This window comes from Oryzias latipes, chromosome 12, assembly GCF_002234675.1.
Source record: "Oryzias latipes chromosome 12, ASM223467v1".
Lineage (NCBI taxonomy): Eukaryota > Metazoa > Chordata > Actinopteri > Beloniformes > Adrianichthyidae > Oryzias > Oryzias latipes.
Window position 1 is genome coordinate 15263133 of NC_019870.2, and position 24514 is coordinate 15287646.

The 24514-nt window shown below is 38.6% G+C and overlaps 1 protein-coding gene across 2 annotated transcripts; it reads right to left on the bottom strand.

Moving 5' to 3' along the window:
• Positions 1-86: 86 nt before the first annotated feature.
• On the bottom strand, positions 87-24160 carry LOC101157629 (tyrosine-protein kinase JAK2). Of its 2 annotated transcripts, XM_023960568.1 has the most exons (24): positions 23875-24159; positions 15094-15373; positions 11592-11715; positions 11360-11480; positions 9930-10075; positions 9303-9597; positions 9081-9200; positions 7979-8136; positions 7786-7897; positions 7147-7333; positions 6847-6968; positions 6107-6241; positions 5922-6009; positions 4904-5031; positions 4648-4786; positions 4390-4541; positions 3960-4110; positions 3747-3880; positions 3167-3356; positions 2795-2919; positions 2545-2717; positions 2309-2426; positions 981-1094; positions 87-905 (listed from the first exon to the last, which is right to left on the bottom strand). In XM_023960568.1, exons 2-24 carry the CDS (start codon positions 15347-15349, stop codon positions 807-809), a joined length of 3387 nt encoding a protein of 1128 aa, XP_023816336.1. In that variant the 5' UTR covers positions 15350-15373; positions 23875-24159; the 3' UTR covers positions 87-806. The 2 variants fall into 2 exon arrangements, with proteins under 2 accessions (XP_023816336.1, XP_020563393.1); XM_020707734.2 differs by having other exon boundaries at positions 9081-9597; positions 23875-24160.
• Positions 24161-24514: the final 354 nt, after the last annotated feature.

Genomic DNA, 24514 nt, shown 5'->3' on the forward strand with positions numbered 1-24514 from the left:
AACTTTTATCAGTACAATTCTGCAACACAATACTATGATGTATTTATGGAAAAAACTGTTAAACTTTAAACTGAAACATCCACAGCTCACTCTGAGCGAATATACTTTTATTGGAATGAAAAAAAAAGCTCAATATGAACAAAGCATTTACACATCCAGCTTTGATTATTTACATGTATCTACAGACGGATGACTGCACATGGGAACTATTTGAAAAAAGTGGAAAAACTCAATTTTGGCCAAATATATTGAAACAGGAAATTAATATTTTAGGAATGAAAAACCGCATAATCAAAATAAACCAGATTAAAATTGGTATTTGACTGGCTCCTTTATAAAATTATTTGGTAAAAAAAAAAAATCCATAAATGTATAGATTTTTGGTTTCTGAGACAAAAAGGAGCAAAGAGTAACAGCAACGGTGACAGATTATGTACAAAAGTATCACAAAAATGTTTTAAGGTAAAAGAGAACAATGCTGTTACACAAACTGCATTAGAATGTAAATCCCACATAAATATACAATAAAAAATGTAAATAATTACTGCAAAAAGTCACTTTTTTTCTGTTACGTGTGTAAAATCAGACTTTTTAATCAATTAAAAAAAATGTTCTGCTGCTGTAAGTAATGTGTTGGTTACAAAAACCTGGTTACACTTTAGCCTAACAATCTCTGGATGCTCCTCCCAGCTTTCAGAAAAAATGTTTTTTTTTTACTTTAAATGGTGTAAACATAAATACTAAAAAAAAAGCCACTGATAATTAACTGATGTCAAGTTTAGTATCAAACAGCTGATGAGGACAGATCACGTGTCGCTGGCGGTTTCCACACGCTGGATTAAGGTGGTGAAGGAGGGCCGCACGCATGGATCGCTGCTCCAGCACTCCATCATGATCCGATGAATCTGAAGAAGCCAGAACAAGCAAATGGATGTAGAGGACCGACCCAACGGGCAGGTTGTGTGGGAGCGGCGACTGACCTTCTGCGGGCAGCCTTCAGGAGCGGGCAACCTGAAGCCCTGTTTCAGCAGGTCGATCAAATGGTACACGATCATCTGGCCCTGCTTCTCGCTTCCCATCTTCTCCATGAACACCTGGAACACAGATGTGCAACCACTAAAAAGCCGATTTCAATTCACAAAGTTCACTATTACAATCAGGTAGGTTTTGATCCAATATATATATGTTTTTTTACAATTATATTAAACAACTTATTTTTTATTAAGCTGTTTCACATTTAAAATGAACAAAGGTCAAACTTTTATGAATAAAATGATTAATTCTTAATGTAGAATAACAAGTTTATCTTAAAGAGCGTCAAGAAAATCCTTTAAAAAATAAGATTGGGTTTGATAAATACTTTAAGTAAAGATAAATTTAATTAGAATCTTTTAAATCCATTCCTTAAAGATACACTTTAATACGCAAAGAAAACTAAAATTAAATTTCTGAGTATTTCTTAACTAGTGGGGGACTAGGGGCGGGGGTTACTCGGCTGCAGTGGCCCCGCCCTCAACTCGGAAGCACATTTCTAATAAACTCCTGCCACTCTACAGCCGATAAAACAACTCGTTTTAGGATTTTTAGGCTAGAAATGGCATAACAATTAAAAGAGCTGGGGCCTGTTTCAGAAAGGAGGTTCAACCAACTCTGAGGTTAAACTTGAACTCTGAGTTGGTCAATCGAGAGATTAACAACTCTGAGTTTTCTGTTTCAGAGAAGCTGATCGGAGTTAGGTCAATCAACTCTGAGTGGACTGATTCGGAGGTAAGCGTCCGCACCGCGACTATAAGAAGCCATTATCAATGGAGCGCAGATATTACGAGTCACCATGGCAACCGTGGAAAAAAAGAGGTCTGCATATTTTTCGCCAGCTGAACTTGACGTGCTGCTGCAGAGTTACAGTGAATATGAGCACATATTCCAGAAGAAAAGCAACACCGCTGCATCTGCAAAACAGAGACAGTTAGCGTGGGAAAACATACCTGCTTCCGACCAGGTTAGGTTCACAGCGTAAGTAACCATGGATACTGACTCCGAGTATAAGTTACCTCTCTTTCAGAAACGGGTTTGACTTACTCTGTTTACTCTGGTTTAACAAACCTCCCATTCTGAAACGGAAAACCCAGGGTTTCCCTGATTTCAGGGTTAACACACTCAGAGTTTACACTTAACCTCCTATCTGAAACAGGCCCATGGGAACGCTTTTAAAATGCATCAAAATATGATGGGAGTGGCTCTTTAAATGAAAAATCGACATGCAAGTGAGGCTTGAAATCATCACTGTAGGAGGAGGAGAACTGAGTACCGCTGGAGGGCTGCAGTTCTTGTCACTGTAGGTGAAGAGTTCATACAGGACAACGCCAAAGCTCCAAACGTCGGACGCAAAAGAGAACTTGCTCTCCGTCAGCGACTCTGGAGCATACCTGTAGCAAAAGAGACAAGCAGATGTTCAGGTACTCCACTCACAGCTTCATCCAAGCAACTGAAACATATAGAAGATTCTCCAAAAAGACGTTGGAGCCGTCAGAAGGGATGGCTCACCAGAAGATTGGGCTCTCTCCAGGCTCTGTGACTTTGTAGTAGTCTTTGTCCTGCGGTAGAACCTTAGTCAGGCCGAAATCCCCGATTTTCACCCTCATTTCGCTCTCCACCAGGATGTTCCTGGTGGCCAGGTCTCTGTGGATGTAGCGCTGGGTGGCGAGGTAGTCCATACCCTGGAAGATGTCGGTGCGTCATCGTCACTAGACTTTCAACACTTTCGTTTTGACGGCGAAAAAGGCGCTGCAGTTACCTTGCAGATCTGTGACGCGTAGAGCAGCAGCTTCTTGGCATCAAAGTGGTCCTTGTGTTTGATGAGGTAATCCCTCAAGCTCCCAAAGGGGAGATACTCCATGATCAGCCGCAGGTTCCTCCGCCCTGTGGATAGAAAAAAAGGTGAACAAAAGGGTTTGTGAGAAAACCAACAGGTGACAGAGATTTCCAAAATAAGAGATCAGATCTACTATTCGTGTGCTTCTTATTTGAAGATAACTGATGAAGATAACAAAGCCACAAAACTGTTCAAATCTTGACGACATTGTATGTATTTTCTAAAGATCCAATCTGATTTTGGGGCATTTTGTGAAACCGCTCCTCCTGTAGATGTCAAAGGAGGCGTATCTACCTGCACTGTAGCACACCCCTTTATACTTGACGATGTTTTCGTGGTGCAGAGACTTGAGGATCTCGATTTCCCGCTCAAAGTCCCGGAGGTGCTCCGCTGTGCTGTGCTGCAGCTTCTTGACGGCCACCACCTCCCCCGTGCTGTCCTGCAGGGGGTCGTACCGGCACAGCTCCACGCTGCCAAAGTTTCCCTACGGCACAGAGACCAAATGGATCAAGGAAAACCCGATTTCGATAGGGTTTTTATATTTATTTTTTTCCAGAATAACCTAAAACTTGAGTCTGTTCAGTTAATATGTAAAATAAATGATTTCTTTGGACATTTTCTATTATTTTGTCTTACTCAGAAAAGTGTTTCTGTTATAAAAGCAGAAACTTATGACCATTTGATTACCAATTTACAACTTAGATTTGATGCAAAACTCCTCATTAGGAGGCCATAATTTAATGAATAATTGAAGCCCTAACAATTATTTTTATACCATTTATACTGTTTTAGAAAATGATGATTGTAGTGGCCAGTATAATTACAAATTTCCTCTACTTGTTTGAAGGAGGAGAACTAATGAAGCAGGTCTCACTTTTCCCAGCAGCTTCAGGAAAATGAGATGCCTTTCCTCAAACTGGGCCGGCTCGTGGCCGTCCGTCGCCCACGGGAAGCCGAGGCCTCGGGTTCTGTTTGGCACCATGTCGCTCTCCACCAGCAGCTCGTAGTCTGGATTATCACAGGGAATCCACTCAAGATGGGATTTTTCCGTGAATGTTTGTTTATAAATGAGGCGCAGGAGTTTTACCTGGAGTGAAGAGACTGTTGAGATCTCTGATGATTGCTCTGAAGGACGGTCGGTGTGAAGGCTCGTAATCCATACAGCTGTTGATCAGGTTAGCCAGCTCCGTCCATTTAGGAGCCGGCAGCTGGTGTCTGTCCTCATAAAACAGGAACTTCTGCAAAGGAAACCATCCTCTAACTGATTCTGTTCTACAAGTTCATACAATAAAAGGAACACAACACAACACTTTGTTGTTTGATTCACTTGTCCATATTAGCCCTTTGGGTTAGAAAAGCAAACGTAGGGTCAATGGGATTTGCTGGATTCTTTCTCTGATGAACATCACAGCGTTTTCTCATCTTTTTCACTCGCAGAGTCAGTGACTAAAAGAGTTTTTTGCTTAATAAATCATGGCTCAGCTGTTTCTGAACTCTATACGTTCTGTTTGTGTCACCTTTGAGCAGTCCAAAGTGCTCAGTGGTTTGTCTCCCCCGCTGCAGATCTCCCAAAGGGTGGTGCCAAAGCTCCACTTATCTGTGGCCAAAGAGGCTTTTTGGGGGGTTTCGATGCACTCCGGGGGCACCCACGGGATACGCTCCACTAGAACTAGACAACAGATGCATGAAAAGACACAACCATGGCATCTCCGAAAAGAAAATCCTAATAAAACCAAGCGGTTCTATAGAGATTTGACTCCCAGCGTCCTCCTCACCTTCTCTGGGCAGCACAGTGAGGCTGATGCCCGGGTCACTCAGCTTGACGAAGGGCACGCTGCCTGACTTGCGATCCTCCTCTCTGATCAGGAGGACGTTCTTGGCACAAACATTCCCATGAATGAGGTTTTTATCTTCCTGGAGGGAGACCAGAGAAAGCAAAAATCCTCACTTCCACTTCCGTTCACAAACTGCAAAACATTTACGCTACGCTGTTTTAGCTGTGAGCTAAAAAAAAGGAAATATCAGTCTTACCAAGTAATGCATGGCCCAGGCCAGCTGCTTCGCCACCTCCAGCTTCCAGGTGATGTTAACACAAGATTTCTTCTTTTTTAAGTAGGTGTCCAATGATCCAAACTTACCGTATTCCTGAACCATCATGTCTGCAGGGGAGAGATCCAGCCACATTTATTTACAGAACACTTGACTTTTAACCCCTTCATGCCTTCATTTCTTATATTAAAAAAACTTATTCCTTATTGTTTCAAAGTGATGCTTAGTGAAGTGGAATCCTGGATTAAATATATTCATTATTTACGTTGCGAGTTAGCAACACACAACGTGAAGGAGTTAATCTTTTCTTTTGTATCTTTTTTTTTAATTTAGCTCCAAGTAACGCCAACAAAGTTAACCCACACCTTATTTTTTGACTTTTTTTATATATATCATTGCTGTGCATTTTAGAATCCACTTTATTCTTGTTTTGAATAAACAAGTTGGGGATTTTTTTTCTTTTCCGTGTTTCAAAGCCCACATTTAGATAAGAGCACGATTTGTCTGTTTTCTGTCAGGATTTATTTTTGTTCAACAAAGCACCTAAAACATTCAACCAAAAGCTTAATTTAAGCCACTGAATTGAGGTGAGAACCTTCCATTGGGCTTTAATGATTTGAGATTTTCAACATTCTGTCAATAACTAAAAAAAAAAAGATTTTTACACCTTTTTTTTTTCTTGTATCAGTTATTTTCTATAGAATTATACCTACTACAGGCTTTTTGCAGCGTAGGTACAAGTATTTATGTGGTCACTAAATCCTCAATAGTGTCTAATCCCAAAGTGTAATCCTATCAAGATGAATCAGAGCAGGTCAAAGAATTGCTTCTCTAACTCACTTTGATGCTGCATGTAATTTACCTTAAAAAATAGTTGTCATCCTCTCTAAGCGTCTGCCTAATCATTCTTCTTTATCTGATCATCAATACTCTTATTTTGACACATTGTGTTCCCTCATCTGCCACAGTCCTTTTGTGTAAAACACCGTGTTACACTTACTCTGATCACCACAGACACACACGCCATAGTTGAGCAGCAAGTGCTTATGGGAAAGCTGGCTCATCATGCTGGCGGCCTCAAAGAATGACTACGAGGAAGAAGAGAAGGTTTCTGTCAGGCGTGAGTGATCCCTCACGCTGCCGCACACTTCCTTGCCAAAATATGTAATCACTCGGAAGGCTGACCTCGGAGTAGTTGCGGTGAGCCTTGTCAAGGATCTTGACGACCACGTCAATCTGATGCATTTCTCCGTAGTCTCCCAGCTCTTTTCTCACACCGCAGAAGATCTTGGTGAACGTTCCCTGGCCCAGACTTGCTTTCTGAAACACAAGTTCAGCTGCTGAAACGGCAAAGTGAATTCTAAAGTCTACAGGTCCTCCATGAGTTATTAAACCTTAACCCTGTCAGGTGAACTAAAGGCTGGTCTTACTGGTTTCAATCAAAAACAGAAATCCTTTCATGTCTGCTTCCATAGAACGAAGTGAGTGAAAGAGTGAAAAGAACAGGTTGTCCAATCGAGATGGATAAAAGACCCACGTTTTACAAAAAAGGGAAAACTTCTCATTTAATCTCTATTATTAAATCAACATTCTGCCCCAACAGTTTGAAAAAGATTTAAATTATAAACAGGAAATCATTTAAAAATACATTTAAACATTGTGCCAAAAGGACAAATAAAATAAAAAACTAAAGGATCAACAACAGGTGACATTTTATCTTTCTTTTGTGATCAAATTACAAGGAAGTTACTGTTTTGCTAATTTACCTGGACTTTACTCTTTTAATAATCTTTCATAATACAACAGGGCCTTTCATCCACATCCAGTGGTTAGTTTTTGCCTCATATTAATATATTGAATCTGCGCTGATTTTCAGATTTGTATTTATTTGCTGCAAAAACAGAGGAGGCGGATTATTGTCTTACAATGATGAGGTCCTCTCTGCGGATTTTGTGGAAGACCATCTGACTGATATGTCTGTGGAGCGAGGGGGAAAGGGAAGCCTCCACCCTTTGATTGTTTCTGCACACCAGAAGGTTGGATTTGTCTAAAAGAGGGCAAGGGTGTTTAGGATCACATTTTATTATGACTAAAGAAATCATCCCGATAGCTAACAAACATTTTTTCTATAGGGAAAACTTCCAAACACATCAGATAAATGTCCATCCCAAACATTTTTCCCAGCTACACATATTCACGCATGCTTGCGTGTTTTGACGTCTCACCTTTGGAGCTGGGGGAGCAGCACCTGGTCAGCTGAAACGTGTACCCATCTGTGCGGAGGGCCTCCTTTTGGTAGCAATGCATGAGTTCCTTGAGAGAACCAAAGCTCCTCTTGGCTCCGCTCAGAATGTACTCTCCAAACTTTGTCTTCAGAATCTGACAGTGCTTGTAGTCCACCATTTTTTCATACTAAAAAAGTGACAAAAGTGTTGTGCTGTAAGTGTACACACATAACAGAGAAGCCTTCTCTGATCATTCAAGTGTGGAAGTCATTTGTATGTAGAGACAGTCTTGTTCTAGAGAGGAAGGAAAAGCAAACAACAGACCAAACTCTTCATCATAGAAACTGACTCAAATATTCTTCCATATTAAGATGGATCTTTTATATGAAAGTGTACACATTTCCTTCTTGTTCTCCATTGTTGACAGACACCTGTGTCACTTCTGGGTCAACACCCACGATTCGCTGCTAGGGTTCAGGCTAGTTTAAGCTCAACTGAACATTTCATGCACTTCTTCTCATGGTTGGATGACGTTGTGGTCTGAAGAACAGAAACTAAGAAGTCTGTGTTCATTCAGCTTTTCATTCTACATAAATATGGGGAAAAACAGATGATGATTCAACACAACAGGGAACTTACCCCTACCACGAAGGACATAAAGTATTTGTCGTAATCCCTGGGGCTGCAGCGCAGCAGATACAGGCCTTGATAGTTGCCAGACTGGTGCAGTTTACTGATCGTGAACTCCATCCTGTGGTCAGACAGAGATGGGGTGTTTCCTTTGTGCGGCTTTTGGGGCGGTACAATGTGTGCGATAGGCGGGGCCACTCACGAAACGGGACCGTGGCAGTAACTCTGGATACACTCCAGGAGTCTGGGCGGAGCTACTTCTTTACACAGGTAATGGTGGGCGTCGGTGACCAGCCGGTAATATCCATCCACGAGGGAGACGAATGACAGGGCCTCAGAGAGCGAATGAAACTCCAGCTCCTACGGAGGGCAGAGCAAAGATTAGAAAGCTGAGCCAAAACATGAGAAAACCTACAAAATGTACTTAGATTACTCATCTGAGATAAATCTGAAAAGAGCAGAACTCTAGAAATCTATTAATGTGAAGTTTGTTACAGTTCAAAACTCAGCATTAACATAGAAGCATCCTAAATGTGTGTGCTAACGCTTTTTCCATTTAAATCTTTAAAACTCTTTTTAGAAATAAACTATTTTTGGCAGTTTAACTGGGAGATTGTCATAGTTTAAGCTTAAAGTATAATAAATACCAATTTTTATTTTCCCAGCAAATATATATATATTGTCATTGATGGTATGAGCTAACTAACTGACATAATATTTGGATTTATTTCTGACAAAACGTAAAAAATTATGTTAAAACTTTTGATCGTCAAACTCTATTTGCCAATCATAATATTTAATGGAGTCAATGAGTACGTACTGTATAAGTGACAATCTGTCATTAGGAGAGATTATAATGTCAAGAATGTGGCATCACTTTTGTTTATTTATTAATGAATCAATTTGTACTTTTATTTCTTAAATAGATTTGATACATCTTGTTTTTTGTCGTTTTTCTTTGCTCAAAATTGTTTGAAATAAACCAATCAATCACTAAATTTACTGAGGGGTAAAGTACAGTTTTACTTTTTAGATCCAAAGAGATCTGAGAGAGCAAAATCAGGTACAATAAAGTTTTGTACAATATGAACACATTTGACGTTTTATGCCTTAAAGTTCTACAGTAATTCTGCTTCACATTTTCATTTTGAAGGGCAGCAAAAGAGAAAAACTACATTTCAATTACCGGTACCAACCATGAAAAAATATGTATAAAAAAATGAGCTATGACTTCACCGGCAACATTACAACATGAAAAGTGGTAACAAAAACATCCGTGTTAGTTGTAAACGCGTGAACGTCACCAGGATCTGGTTGTCTTGTCGGGTGAGGGACACGACGCGGCTCTCTGCAGATCCCTCCTTGTTGCCCTGTTTGATGCTGATGTCAATCACTTCTGGAAAATCACAGTATGCCTGCAGCTCCTGAAGGAACAAACAGCCACGGTGGCTTTGCTGGTTTGACTTAATCACTCCAGACAGCGTCTGCATTATTATGAAAACATTCACCCATCTTCTGGCGCTCACCTCATCTGCTCCCTCCGCTTCTTTCCCTTTAGACCACAGGATGCCCTTGTTCCCCATGACAACAATGGTGACCTCTCGAGAGGAGAGGTCGTGGACTTGGAAGCGCTCCGTGTACAGAGAGGGCAGCAGCATCTCCAGGTTCATTAGGTACTTCAGCTTGAGGTTACAGATGGTGGCTTTGCATTCACCGAATTGCTGGATGAACCTCCTGAAGCGGAAGCGGATTCTCTTCCGAGTCAAGAGGTTGTACTCCTGGATGCGGCCTCGCATGGATCTGGGCAGGAAGGACTTGTAGCTGAAAACACGGAGGAGGGTGTGGCGGGTTTTTCAGAGTGGTGGGGATGGAGGTGGAAATAAAATCAAGACACAAGATCAAGTCGGCTGAGTGAGCACATGTGCTCCGAAAAGTCAGTCAGTCAACCGCATTCAAGTATAAACAAATGTGAAAAAGTATTTCAATCTGAGATGACATTTCAAATAAAAAATTAACGTGCCTGGAAGAAAATAAAGAATTTGTTATTTTAAACCAAACTGGGCCTATAAGTCCTGAAAAATAAAAATAGGATTATCTGTCTTTATCAGTAAAAGACACAAAGCCGCTGGTTTCGATGAGCTAAATGGTCCTACCTGGTGTCATTGTAGATGTCCACCGGGGACTGACCATTTTCTTTGGCAAGCCTCATCATGTCCAGCACAGCCATCCCCAAACACTCCTCCTGAGCTTCGTGGCTTACCGGAATGTGGACCCAGCCGTTCAGAAAGTCATTCCGCCACTGTCACAGGGGAAGGGAAAGGGCATGAAGAAAGACAAACCGTTATCCCATGAAAACCCTGTTCTACACTGCCTGTTCTATTACTGCCGCTCCGCAGAAACTATGTCCTAAATGGCTAATGACTAATGGCTAAATATGGCATAATCATAAAATCAAAGACAACGCATGACCACCACATTGTGGTTTAGATGATGAAACTACCAGTCAGCTTTAAAATTCTCTCTATTTCATTTTACTTATTTATTTATTTATTTGTTTGGAGGGGGGGGGGTCAATCTGAAGGCTCGGGTAATAAAATAGTCCAAAGCACAGTGTAACAGAAAACTATACATTTGCATACACCCCCTTGAACAAGGTCAAACACTTGAGCAGCCAAACTTGAAGAACAGTTTCCTAAAAATGGGTTAGTTAAAAGGAAACTGCCATGCTGTTCGCTCTTTACTGAAATGAGGAAACGATGGCCAGAGATGAGAGAAATCTGTCTATTTCCATGGTTACACGTTCTTTCCTTATGCCCCGTCTATAAACCCGTAAAGGCGCTTTCATTTTGAAGTCCAAAATTGTGCACGAACTGACTTGTGCTCAATCTCACACCAGCCTTCTCCACCTTTATTTTCTTGTTAAGGCTCAAATTGCATAAATTCTTACAAAAGCAAAAATAAAAGCACATATCCAGATTGGTTTTAAAATCACAACTACGTTACAAAATATTATTTTATGTGGATAAATTCTTGGATCTGGAAATAAAAAAAACCAACAATCCAAAACAAAGATTAAAACGCTCGGCGGGCTTCAGTGTTGACACAGCTTTTGGTGTCGCTTTGATTAAAAAAAAAAAAAAAGAAAAGAAAAGAAGAAAACAGCAGCACCAGCAGCAAGGCTCTGTGTCTGTGGAGTTTGAATAAGCTTTTGGGTAAAAAACAGTAGGAGAAACTATTTACAATAGGTAAATAATTAAATAATTACATGCATGTAATCAAGAGATGCAAGAAAACTAACGAGGAACTCTGACAACACACCTTTTGTTCCTCTTTTGTGTTTCTTAAATACACTTACTACAATGCTTCCTTTTTCTTTAAATAGACTAAAATGGAATATGAAAGAAGTGCAGAAATCCAAAGTATTGTTTGATCATTTTCTACTCATTCAAGTTAAATAAAGAGAAAATGCTGATAAGAGTTCAGTAGAACATGATGCTGTACTTCTATTCATTATAAATGACAATTATAAAAGACTGAAACAATGCAGAACTGCTTTACTGTAAATGATCAAACTGAGTCTAACCTGAGAAAAAAGGTAGGCCATGACACAATCATCCATCACTGGGCTTTCCATCTCCTTGGAGAAGCCGTACCGATGGGCACAGGATGAATTACTGCTGTTGTACCAGCCAGAAAAGTAGTATCTGAAAGAAAAAGACCAGAGAAAGAAAGAAGGAATACGTGTTTATTTACAAAATAATAAATACTCAAATTCATTGTTGATGTGAAACTAAATGCAAACGATGTGTTTTTACCTGACTCTGAAGAGCACCTTTTCCTTGTCTGACTGGTGCAGTTTAAACATGTGGTTAGGAGGGAGCCAAACCCGATCGCTGTCCCTCATCAACCCAAACAAGCTGAAATACACCGGAGTAATCCCTGAAAAGACAACACAGGTATGAAAAACCCAAGATTTCAATACTTGTTCCTTGCATGTTAAAGTGTGAAAGGTTCTCTGTGTTTCATCCAAGCAGCCTGTTGAAATAAAAATTACAAAAATCCAAAACAAAAAATAAAACAATGATCTCGGAAATCTGGGTTGGGACGGAGAAATCTCCATAGATTACTTAACCCTTGTGCTATCTCAGATGACCCCACCCTTACATTGATGTGTTCTCCCTACCATGACAAAGGTGGATAAAGGTGGAAAGATTTCATGTAATCCATGGACACCAGTGAAGATCACAAATCATTGAAGAAAAAAGGTTCAGCGCACTGTCTAGTGGGTCTAGATGACCCAACTCCCAATGGTAAAGTGCCTAGGATAGCACAGGGGATACAACACATGAATAGTGTGAGTCTCAGCTCTTTGTGTTCTGACCATTGACTGTATAGGAGAACTGGACTGAGCGAGTGTGACGTCACCCATAGAAAAGGACTTACCGGTAGTTCCTACTCCAAACAAATGAAGTCAATTCAGTCGCCATTTTTTAGCAATGCTGGAGCCACACAACGTCAGTGAGCAGTGATTGGTCCAAGTCAAAGTTTCATTCTCACCAATCTGGAGTGAGCTTGTTGGAAGGCCACACCTCTACCACTTAAAATGGGCTTGGGAGAACTTTAAATCAACCGTTTTGAATGTTTAACATGGGACCACATAGTTATATTGAGGCATCTGATTAGTCAGTTTATAACTAAATACTAACTAAATAACGTGTTTAAAAAATCTTTTGTTTTTCCCATTTTATGCAATCTTTTTGTTCAACCCATGGAATAAAAGCTGAAAGTCTGCACTTCAATGGCAAGTGAGTTGTTTTATTTAAATTCACTGTGGTAATGTACAGAAACTAAATTAGAAAGTATGTGTCTTTGTCCAAATATTTATGGTCCTGACTGTATGTTCTAAAACCACAACATGGAGAGAGCTGAAGAGCTCACATTTTTCCCGTACAAGCAGGTGCCGCCTTTAATAGATTATCAAGACGTTGAAAACTTGGGAAATGAAAAGACACAGTTTGGTAACCAACATGTACAGAGTTAAAAGGACATTAGCAGGGGTATTTATTTTCCCCTTAAACCAAGGAAGAACGACTCAGTGGAACTGGGCAGACAGAAGGACATTTAACCATAAACACACGTAGCAGGAAAAAAGAGGAATTAGAGAAAAGTCTTTATCTCTTCAAGACGAGTGGTGCAGGAGAACATGGCAGTGAGAGATAGAGAAGAGGAAGACAGACAAACAGACAAGATAGCGGCGAACTTCCTCATTCTTATTTATTTTTTCTTTCTAAATTCCAAACTACATATTGTGGAAGGTCTGTTTTGACAGTAAACTCATGCAGTTTAAAAAAAGTAAGTAAATAGCATGAGTCCAACAAGGTTTTTTTTTACAGCATATTGCACATACAACTTTTAAAGCGATAAATGGATAAATTCAAAGGGTGCCAGAAAGAAAAAATTGACCCTGAGAAGTATTTGCAGCCAACTTTCATTTCTTTGAACTCTCTTAGACATCTACTGCATTCCCAATTGCATTTGTGTGGGCCTTTTCTTCACTGTCCTCCATCCAGCTGGTAGACTTCTTTCAGTCTTATGTGAAAACACTTGCAATGGATTAGACTAAACAGGATATAGCTCACTAAAATCACAATAATAAGGAATGCAAATAAGATGTGAAAACAGGATGTTTGTGTAAGTGGTAAAAACGGACAAAATAGCAAAACCAATTCAAATTAAGTTATTATCTTTCGTTGGGTAACAAGGAATTGGGCGGCTGGATGGCTCAGTTGGCTGTGTGTAGGATTGGCACATGGGAAATCTGAGTTTATTTCCCCAGGGGGCTCGCCGAGCTTAATCCAGTGTGGCCCCTTCGGCAAGACTCTTCATGCTACTGCCTAACTATCTGGCTAGTCTGGCTCTCCCTGTGCCGGTCCCCAGCCCGGATAAATACAGGGTTGTGTCTGGGAGGACGTCTGGCGTAAATCTCTGCCAAAACCAAATGTGAGACTCAGTGGACGCTGATTCGCTGTAGCAGCCCACGACAGGATATGCCCAGAGGGGAACAACAACTTTGCTTAACGAAGCAACTGTTAGAGAAATGAAGTTCTGCAGAACAAGAAACGACCTGAAGAGAGGGACCCCAAAAAACATGGTTACTAGCAGGTCCCCCTGCTAAAGCCAGCTCAGTGCAGGGCCCTCTAAAGCTCTCCAGAAACCATCTGGATAAACCATAGGAGAATTGGATGAAAATTTGAACTCTTTGGTGTAAACACCACTCACTGTCTTTGGACGGGGAAGAATGCTGAGTTGGATCCACACACAAAAAAAAAAAAACATATGCACTGTGAAGCATGGAGTTGGGAACATCAGGATTTGGGGCTGTTTTTCCATTAAGAGGAAAAAACAACTGATCTGTATGAAAGAAGGCATGACTGGGGCCATGCATGGTGAGACTGTGTGCAAAAATCTCCTTCCATCAGTGAAAACACTGAGAATGAAACATGGTTGGGTCTTCCAGCATGACAGTGATCCCAAACACCTCATCCAGGAAACGGAGTGTTTACGTAAAAAGCATTTCAAAGTTCTGGAGTGGTCTAGTCTTTCTCTGGACCTTAACTCAATAGAAAATCTGTGGAGTGAATTGAAAGTCTATGTTGCCCTGCAACAGCCGCTAAAGTCAGCCCAGCTCTTAAGAAGATCTGCATGGATGAATGGGCCAAATAGCAGCTCCAGTGAATACCTGGTGAAGATCTACAGAAAACATTTCACCTAAGGTTTAATGTTTTCTGGAGAAAACATCAACAACTAGGGTTACATTACAAAGTACTGAGGTGAACTCTTGCGACTGACAACCATGTACTTATTTTCTCACCTTTATACAAATAAATGATTTTAAAAATTATACGGTGATTTCCTGGATTCTTTTTTTTTTTTACATTTTGCTTCTCACGGATAAAGTGCACCTATGCAGGCAGTTCAGACCTCTACCATCTTTTTAAGCAGGATAAATTGCAGAAATAATAACTGACAAATACTTTTTTACCTGAATGTACACTTTTTTTAAACGTGTAGGACAAAACCAAACCAAGCAGAACTTCCCTATGTTGCAAAAATCATCAGACACTGCACATAAAACAAAAACCAATGGTGTGGTCGACTCTATGAACGTCAGAACATTAGAATTGTTTTAACTTAAACAAGACAAGTATGATAGTATAGTGTAATCTGACTTGTTCTTGTCTTATTTGTTTGTAAAATGAGTATTTGTAATATTTAGTATTTGGTAAAACCTGAAACTGAAACTGTCGTGTGACTCACCGCATGCTTTTGCTGCAGCGATGCACAGGTCCTCTGCAACATATTCTCCAGCTGGAAACGTGAGCACATCTTCTGATCGCTTGGTCCCACTTCCAACCTTTCCCACATAGTAAAGCTGAACACTTAAACAAATGGCTTCTTCTTCCGGCTTGGAGTCGGGTGCAGGGGTGGGGTCAGGGTCTGACGGGGCCCCATTTTGCAGTGCTGGTGGCTGGGCGTTTGGTGGTTCCATGTCCGTCAGCAGAATACAGGCCATTTGCTGCCTACAGAAAACATCTACCTGACATGGAGAAGAAAAGGAGAGAGAAAATGAGACAGAAATGGATGACATAAATAAACATAAATAGATATTTAAAAAAAATTTAAATAGCAATTTAATATCAAGCCAAGATTGGTTTTTAAATGTGGATAAAAATGATTGACACCTCAATTGTTTTTCCATCTGAAGTGACCTCCGATTTCTCACATTAAATTCCTCTTTATAAACTGCGTGACCAAAAGTTTATGGTCCCATAAACTGTTAGCGGACAGAAAATGATCATATTTACAGAAACATTCTGGAGGCAACAATCAAGTCTCTGTGTGCAGATTGTTTGATTTACTTTGTTCAAAGACTGACATTGCTGTGACTTACATTAATGTTAAGGAGTTCTAGCTTTTCCTGCATTGGAAAAATTTTTTTGCAACTAAAATAAGTACGAAACACACAATTTTGAAAATAAAACTTTCTAAGCTGCAATTTTAGCTGAAGAATTGCTTTATTCGTTTTCCAAAAATGTTTTTCTTACTTGCAGAATCAAATTTGGTACTTGTGACTTTCACACGCCTGGGTAATATTGGGCCATTTTGCACCACAGTTTGAAGCGCCGTTGGCTCTGATCTCGTACTTCCTCAGTCTCATCTTTGCGATCTAAACTCTTATTAAAATTTTGTCAAATCACTGAGAATTTCAGCACGTTTGAGGCTGAGAGCTTTTGATCTCAGATTACAGTCTGAGTCGCCCATCCCAGTGACTGTTGAAGAAATGGAAGAAACCTGAGGTCATGTGACCCAGCAGTTTGTAAAGGAACAGTTTTTCAGCCCCGTTTCGTCGCCATTTAGGCTGGAGAAAAAGGGACGAGTTTCAACAAGGGATGAAAAATTGACCAAAATCCTTACATAAATTATTATAAATTATTACCTTGTTTCAGAATAAAGTGTTGGGTTCACTTTAACTCCTTAGATTAGGATTATTATTTATTTTTTAACATTTATAAGTTTTGTTTCACATCATTCTTGAGGATTCCATTGGCAAACAGGCCCAGAATAATAGGTTCACCATTGAGGAAAGTTTAGCCATTTCCACCATTCCTTTAGAGTTTACACACCCAAAACGTTTATCACGGAGCAGACAAGCAGAGACTTGCCGCAGTTTCTTGCTGGTTTTTTATCAGCTCAGCCACATTTTGCTCCTCATCAACGCTTTGTTACACATGTTTAGGATCCTACATACATGCATCAGAGCTCCTACCGACAAACTGTTGGGCTTTTTATGAAATTACATGTCTTGTTAATGAATGCTGCAAAAAATCTTTTAAAAAGAAAAAAATACAGCACATTTCTGCATGGCAATAACAGGAAGAATTATGGATTTTCATTTGAATTTATCGTTTTTCTTCTTCTAACATATTCCTAAAAACTGTTAAAATCAGCTCAAGTTTTAAACCAACAATTTACAAGACAAAGAATAACTACAGAAAAATAAAGTCAAAAGAACCTTCAAATGAGTCAAAAATAAGCTTTTTTTAATTTATTTTTTACAAACATCGGTTCTTAAATAGTAAAATAAAAATGAAAGCTGATGTTATTTGAGCATTAGAAGTTAGATCAGGAGCAGCAGAAACCCAAACTGGTACAGACTGCAGCTCCCACGAGGCTTAAGTTTGATATTATTGCTGTATTTATTTAAATTAAAGCTATGATGAGACATCTAGAGGAAGATTTTGGCACAGCAGGATTTTGCATACCTCTTTAAACACAGTGGGGAAAATGTGTTTTTTCAGTGTTTTTGATTGATTTGAATTGAAACTGTGGCAGGAAACTGTAGCTACAATGAGCACCAGAGCTATGCATCACATGCTGGTGCTGAACAGGAACGGAAAAATTTAGGCAAATTTATGACAAATAGCGTCACCTGATATGCAGCTTTATTCATATTTTAAGCATTCAGGTTTACATTTAAAAAATATACTTTGTTTTTGCCATAGTTAGATAATTAAAGGTTTTTGCTTCGTCTGTTTTGTTGTTTGTGGTCCAGGAGTACTAAGGGGAAAAACCATCTATCCAAGGGCAACTGTTGTTTATATGATTTTTTTTTCTACATCTTTAATCATTATAACACTTATCTCTTAAATAAAGAAGCTTAAGAACTTATTTTGATCAGTTTTGGAAGCATGCTCTTTTAATTTTTTTTAGCAAAAATCGGTCTAGTATTTACTATTTATTTATTTTGGCTTTACAGATCAATAGTCATGCTTTGTAAAGTTTTGTGATGCGTTTGCAAAGGTTGGGCCATGTTTCACTGCCATCACTTTAGCAGAAATCAATCTGAATGTTAGCAGACAAGAACCCCAGACTTCACCAAAACACCTGAACGTCTCTGCTGGGAAAAGCAGCAGGACATCACAGAAAAACTCTCTTATCTTGATGAAATCAGAGTTTTGTTGTGGCTCATCTTCTCATACAGTAAAGAAGAATGAAATAAATAAAAACTACGTCATTCTCTAGTTATCACTGTAGTTCAGTTATGTTACAGTCATATGATTTTTTTAAATGAATGTACAACATATTTTGATAAACCTGAAAGTCTTGATGTTCCTTTAAATTTGAGTCCTTTCACATAAAGAGCATCTAAAGCACTAAAACAGGTTTTTGTGTTTGAGTTAAGCTTGAACTTGAGCAGAAAAATGGCCAATGCCTGTAAAAAGGACCAACATTTGGAAGTTATTAGCTTCAAAACTAAATAAGAAGCAACATAAGTTAAGCAATTGACTTTCATAACATAGCACAATAATTGAGTTTTTATTTATTTATGTTTTATAATCAATGGGAAATGCAAATCTACATATTTCCAATTCCAAAACGTCTCAAATGTAGGCCATATCACGGTAGGCAACTTAAGATCATGTTCAGTTGTTCTAAGAAATAAAATAAAAAAATTTTTCGTAAATAAAAAATAATGCAAACAAAAAAAGCAAAACAAATGGCCTTACTTTAGTTATAACCCCCGTCAATGACAAACATGTTCAGTTTGAAGCACTGCAGTCCAAAGTGTTACAGTCACAGAGTACTCTTCACTGCAGCACTAGAGTCTGAGGCCATAACAATCCATTTTTAAAGATGTTTTCACATCCTGTCACACTTACTTTGCAACACACTTTCCTAATCAAAATGTAAGGGGTAAAAACTAAAACATTGCTATACTAACAACAGCAGATTTATCTCAACTAAGTTCATTTGTTTTCCAAATGGGGAAAACTAGAACCTTTAACAACTTATCATGCTGTTAGTGACCTTTCAAAAGTTCAGGCTAAGTAAGACGACCTGTCATAACAATGTGAAAAAAAACAGTCTGAACTGATCACACAGTAACGTCATGAAAGTGAGGTGAGGAGTACACAGGCATTTCCTCTCTGCACCACAGCTTATGTGCGCAAGTGTCATATTTTTCTCTCGAGTGGCTCTGGTTATATGAAGAGAACAGAAAGCTACTGTGTGACAAAGCCATAAAACAGAATGAGAGAGGAGAGTTGTTGTTGTTTTTTTTCATTTTAAATAGCACACGATGGCAAAAAAAAATCAAAATGTGACCTCAAAACTAATACATGACAATAAATAAGGTTTATAGAGCTGTCGGAAATAGGTTTGAGTGGCTTTTTAATTACTCGAGAACATGTCAGTCATCTGGATTTCAGAATAAAAGGGCCATTCTACAGCATAGAATAGATAGTGGGGATCATTTGATAAAAAGGCTTTTTCCTCTTGCTCAGTTTAAACTAGTGCCCTCATTTGTGGTCGTTGCAGCAACCCTGTGAAATGTCAACGATGACCTTCAGTGCTATAATGATGTACTTCCCCCAAAAACATGTTTTTGTCACTGACTGTACTCTTCCAATAAAGACCTAAATAAAGTGCTGATCCAGCTGTAAGTCCTCTGACATAGAAAACGACACAACCCACAATCAACTGGAACATTGCAGCCTTTTTGCCTTCTTTTTTTAACCCTAAACAAGAAAAAAGAACTTGACTACTTTCTAGTTTCTTTTAAGGCTCAGACTGACACACTTCTCCAATCCAAAACCATGAAAACCGAGCAAACTGATGACACTTGAACTGGAAACTGGCGTCTCTGAGGAGAACTAGACCAGCTCATTTGCAGTATTAATCATCCGCCTCATTTGCATCCATTTAAATCATGTGGGAGAGCATCAGAAGACTAGAACACTTATCTCCCAGAACAATAATCATACTTGGATTGAAATAATACAGTTCATGTAACAAGCAGGCAAAACATTCTGCCTCCTATGATTAAAGCAGACAAAACTTTTCTGAAAACACTAAATACTGTAAACAAGCTGGAAAAGTAAAGGCTAGTTTGTGCTTGTTCTAAATTTAAACTGATGACTGCTTTGCCAAAAAGTACTTTCATTCATTTTTAAGGTAAACCAGTACACCAAAACGTTTTCCTAACATAGATTTCCTCACTTATTTAGACAGAAAAACTAAAAGGTTTACCAAGAAGTGCCCACAAACCTTAAAACTAAATCAACAAAATGACCCTGACAATTTCATCTTAATATCCCACTTTGATCATCTTTAGAGCTATATTAAAGCATTCCCAGTGGTCTTTTAATTATAATTATGCTGTTTTTAGCAAACATCAAAAAAACTTTGTCGTATTCTAGGACAGTTTCTGCAGTATTTCATCAAAAATTCTAGGTGGGACTGTTGGTGCGGAGTAAGCCTGCCTCCACTTCCCATCACCCATCAGTTTACACACTCTCCCGCTAGCTTACAGCCCCGCACACACCTCCATACTTAACCTTAGCGGTGCAACAAAAATGGCGAGCTATATTGGAGCCAACCAGCCGTACAGTTTTGAGCCAGATGCCAGCTCGGATGAGAAAATAAGAGATCTACAGGTGGTTGAATCGGAATGTAGCGGAGCCAGGAGCTTGTGAGCCTGCTAATTGTAGCTTCTGCATCACAACTACAAGCTTTTTCAAGCGGCATTTTTTTATCGGCTTCTGATTCACAATGATTTGAATAAAGAAATACTTATATATGCAGTTTTGAGCTTAATTTTCTTCATATGCATTTCCTCCATCATAAGGAAAATGCCACGAGAACAAGTTAAACACACAATTTTCATTGGAGTGGGTCTCGAAAAGAAAAACGCTAGAATTATATCAGTATTACCTATTTTTTGGCATTAGTATTGCCTTTCAATCTTCAAAGTTTGAATCCATTGCACCACATTTAAGATGTACTAGGCCTGCACAATATATCGCAAATTTATTGTTATCGCGATATTAAGCTGTGCAATATGGATATCGCAAAAGACGGCGAAAATTGCAATAAATGGTTACCTTAAATGTGCTAAAACAACCGTATGGTAGCTTGAAGTACTTAACGAATCAAATAAATCTCTTAATCCATTTGACCAATTAGATGTAGGCCCTCAACTTATCCACCAATCAAATGGAGTTGTTTTATGTTAGATTTTCATTTCCTAGGTAGACTAGGGTTTACTCTTATTTAAATTAAGCTGTTGCAGTAAAATGGTAATTATGGTTTTGGTTGTTTTGCTGTTTATTCATGTATCGCAAGTTATATCGTCATCGCAATTTTGATCACTAATATTGCATATCGTGAGTTTTCCTCATATCGTGCAGCCCTAAGATGTACTATTGTACTTATTCAAAATACAAAAAATGGTGGTTGTTTCTCTACAGAGTATTAGTAAAAGGTTCATTGAACAGACTATTCTTCACTGTTTGGCCCAAAACTAGAGAAATAAAATACATGAACCTCTTGACAACAGTGTTGCATTGATGCATCTCAGAAACGATGTGGACTGTAAATGTAAATAGCCATTTATACCAATTTAGTAAGCTAATTAGGAGATCAGTGTCCTGTCCCCTGCCTGTGCTCTGTTTAATCTTTTTATTTATCCTTACACAGCTGTTGCATGTGCAAAAGCACAAATTAACATCTCTCAATAGATCTCAAGCTGTTTACATGGTTATCAGTTTATCTTCATACATAAGTAGCTTGTCTAACATAGGAAATGATAGTAATGATAACAATAACACAGAGGGCAGCCAACAAGCTCTTTAGAAATAAAAATGTGTTGCCATGGCCATTGCTTGCTGAGGTGTAATGTCTTAATGTGTTATTGCTGAACTGGTGGGATATATATTGTTTCACTAGTATTCTACCAAATAAAGAAGCAAAAGATGATTTTATCTAGGTACTATTTCCAGAAAAAGGTTTTATTTTTAATAACTTAAATGCAGCCTCAGACTTCAAAATAAAATATCACATCCTCATAAACACATATTAGACTCTCTTTTTGACCAAAAACTAAGTGTATTTAATAACAGACACTAAACAAAAAGTAAAATACATATATAAACATCAAACATATTAGTATTTTTACTACTGAGGCCTGATGTTTTGTAGTCAAAGCCCACCCCAATTTTATCTCAACAGGGTGGAAACCCATCAACTATTGCCTTGGCATCATAGATAAGGATTTGATTGGTGCCTTGCCTTATAACATGGGGGGTATTCCAGAAAGCATGTTTAAACTACCCTGACTTTAACCCTGAACTCTGGCTGAAATCCGCCTGAACTTGCTTACTCTGGGTATGTCGGTTCCAAAAGACCGGATAGGAGTTAGCGTAATTAAGCTCGACTTGGCAACCCTGGGTTAATGCACGTGCACAGCAAAGTACATAAATACATTCTCAATGGATCGCCGATTTCCAGAGTCACCATGGAAACGCATGGAGAAAAAAAGAGAGAACTATACTTCAGTGAGACGGAGTCTGAGATTTTAATGACGCCGTATGAAGATTATACGTCCATCAAAAAAGTAATCAGTGTACTGTATCAGCAAAAGAAAGAGATTCTGCTTGGAGAAAAAGAACGGACAAAGTAAACACAAGAGTTTCTGCCTCATTTCTATTTTCATTGTGACACATATATGTATAACTTATCCAACTTAAATTAATTCAATTGGTAACAAGTAATTGAGTTAAATTTATTCAACCTAATTTCTTACGTCTATCCAACTCAATATTTTTTTACAACTCAAATTTACATATTTATCTAACTAAATGTAATATTACTCCAATTCAATTAAAGCTTTTCCATCTTAATTTATTGTAATTAATGAACTCTCATATGTCTAAATTTGAGCCTGCAGATATTCTCACTTTTATAACAATAAAATGAATGAAATAAAACAGATTTGAATCATGTAACCATACATTATATCTCTGAATTCATCATTACACCACTGCACAGCAGGGGTGCTATAAACTCATCATCCTCTTCCTCCCTCTCACTCATGGTGCAGAAAGAATTAAATATAACAGTACAAATAACTAGACAATACACAGTAAAACAGCTACAACTAAACACATTTGGTCAAAAACCAACACTTAAACCCAAATCCATCCAGACAGGCAAAGGGAATGGTATCCCACAATTCCTTGCGGTGCTGATCTAACAGCAGCACCAAAGTTACACCTACTTAATTGAATTAATTTAAATGAAAGTAAAATAATTGTCTGAAAACTACATGTTATTTTTTAAGCTGACTTAACTAAAAATAATTGATTTCTCTTAACTAAAGCTAATTATTAAGTTAGATCAAAGTAAAAAGGTTTATCTTTCCAACATCCATTCATGCTCTTTTCACCCTTACATGGTGGAAAAAGTATTATCTGAGCTTCTTCATCCACTAAATCTTCTTCAAATGGACACGGCATACTGTTTCACCTCTCTGAAAACAAACTAAGCTTTAACTAAACCTGCTCCAGACCAGGTTATGTTCAGAGCATGAGTTGCCATGGGAACTAAGCATACCCTGAAACATGCCTCTGTTCTTGGAACCGAAAGTGGTGGTTGTACACTTCTTTAGCCTCAAACTTACCGTGGGAGCTAGCATAACCTGCTTTCAGGAATACCCCCCTCTGAGGACAAAAAACCTGTTCAGCCCGAAAGCTTAGAATAATCTTGCACTTACACTAATTCATTGACATATTTTGGTGGTAAAAAGTTGAACATTACAAACAACAATTATTTTTATCACAATAAATTTCAGAAATCGGTACAAATTTGATTAAGTTTTGTCTCTATCTTCTTAGGGGAAATGGGCTGTTATGATCATAGTTGATAAAAACAACAACAACAAAAGCGCTTAACTAAAAATATACAATGAACTTTTTTCCGGGGTTTTGTGCTTAAAAACACTTTATTTGAAGAAAAAAAATGACCAAAAAACGTGATTTTAAAAGGTTAACGTCCTTAGCTCGTTTGTTTTTCTTCCTTCCTTTCGCCTTGTTGGCTTTACGGTTCAGCAGTCAGCATTGTAAACAATATATATATATATTAAAAAAAAACAATAATATGCATAAACACGTTTGGTGAGTTCATCCCAAAGAGCTTCAATTAAGCGTCAGCAAAGGCGTAAACTGTTGAAGGCGTAAACTGTTGAAGACTTAAACTTACTCAGGTTGTTCCCCAAAGTCACTACGGGAGTGGGTAGTAATCCAGTTCTGACGGTGAGAGGGATTAGCTAGCAGTGCTAAGTCTAACGGTACATAAAAGTACCGTTACCCTTTGGTCATTTGGTCCCTCCTCACATCCTCTCCTAAACTTTGTCAACAGGCGACAATTCTCAGTTTTATCCTCGCCATGTTGGTTTAATTTAAAACACAACTGAGCACCTCTAAACAGTTCCTACTAACATGGACTGTACCATTTGAGCCCCGATGAGAGCCGATTATACTCGAGATGTGTGACGATGATGACGACATCAGCGGGGGCGGAGCAACATGTAGGTGCCGCTTTCTTTAGTCCGGTGTTTTCAGGGTTTCCTTTTCCACGTCAAACAAGGCGTTTTTTTTAGAGACAAGTTCATCCCTCAGGGGCAAGAAAATGACAAGAAAGCCTTTGTTTTTTAGTTAAAATGCGGAGTAATTCACATGGACTGTAACTTACAATTTATGTTACTTACGTGACATACTCAGTATTTATGCCTTTTCTCTCATCTGTAATTCTTGTGACAAGATAACAATCATCTAGGCATTGTACATAAGGACTGAAGGACATTGTTTATTTATTGTAAGAAATTTCTATATATATAGAT

Excerpts from the sequence above, each read along its gene's own strand:
- LOC101157629 (XM_020707734.2), bottom strand. The coding sequence starts at position 15,349 with ATGGCCTGTATTCTGCTGACGGACATGGAACCACCAAACGCCCAGCCA. Across the intron at positions 11,481-11,591 it reads AAGGTGCTCTTCAGAGTCAG|ATACTACTTTTCTGGCTGGT; the intron begins GTAAAAACACAT and ends TTTTTCTTTCAG. Across the intron at positions 6,969-7,146 it reads CTGCTCCCCCAGCTCCAAAG|ACAAATCCAACCTTCTGGTG; the intron begins GTGAGACGTCAA and ends GCCCTCTTTTAG.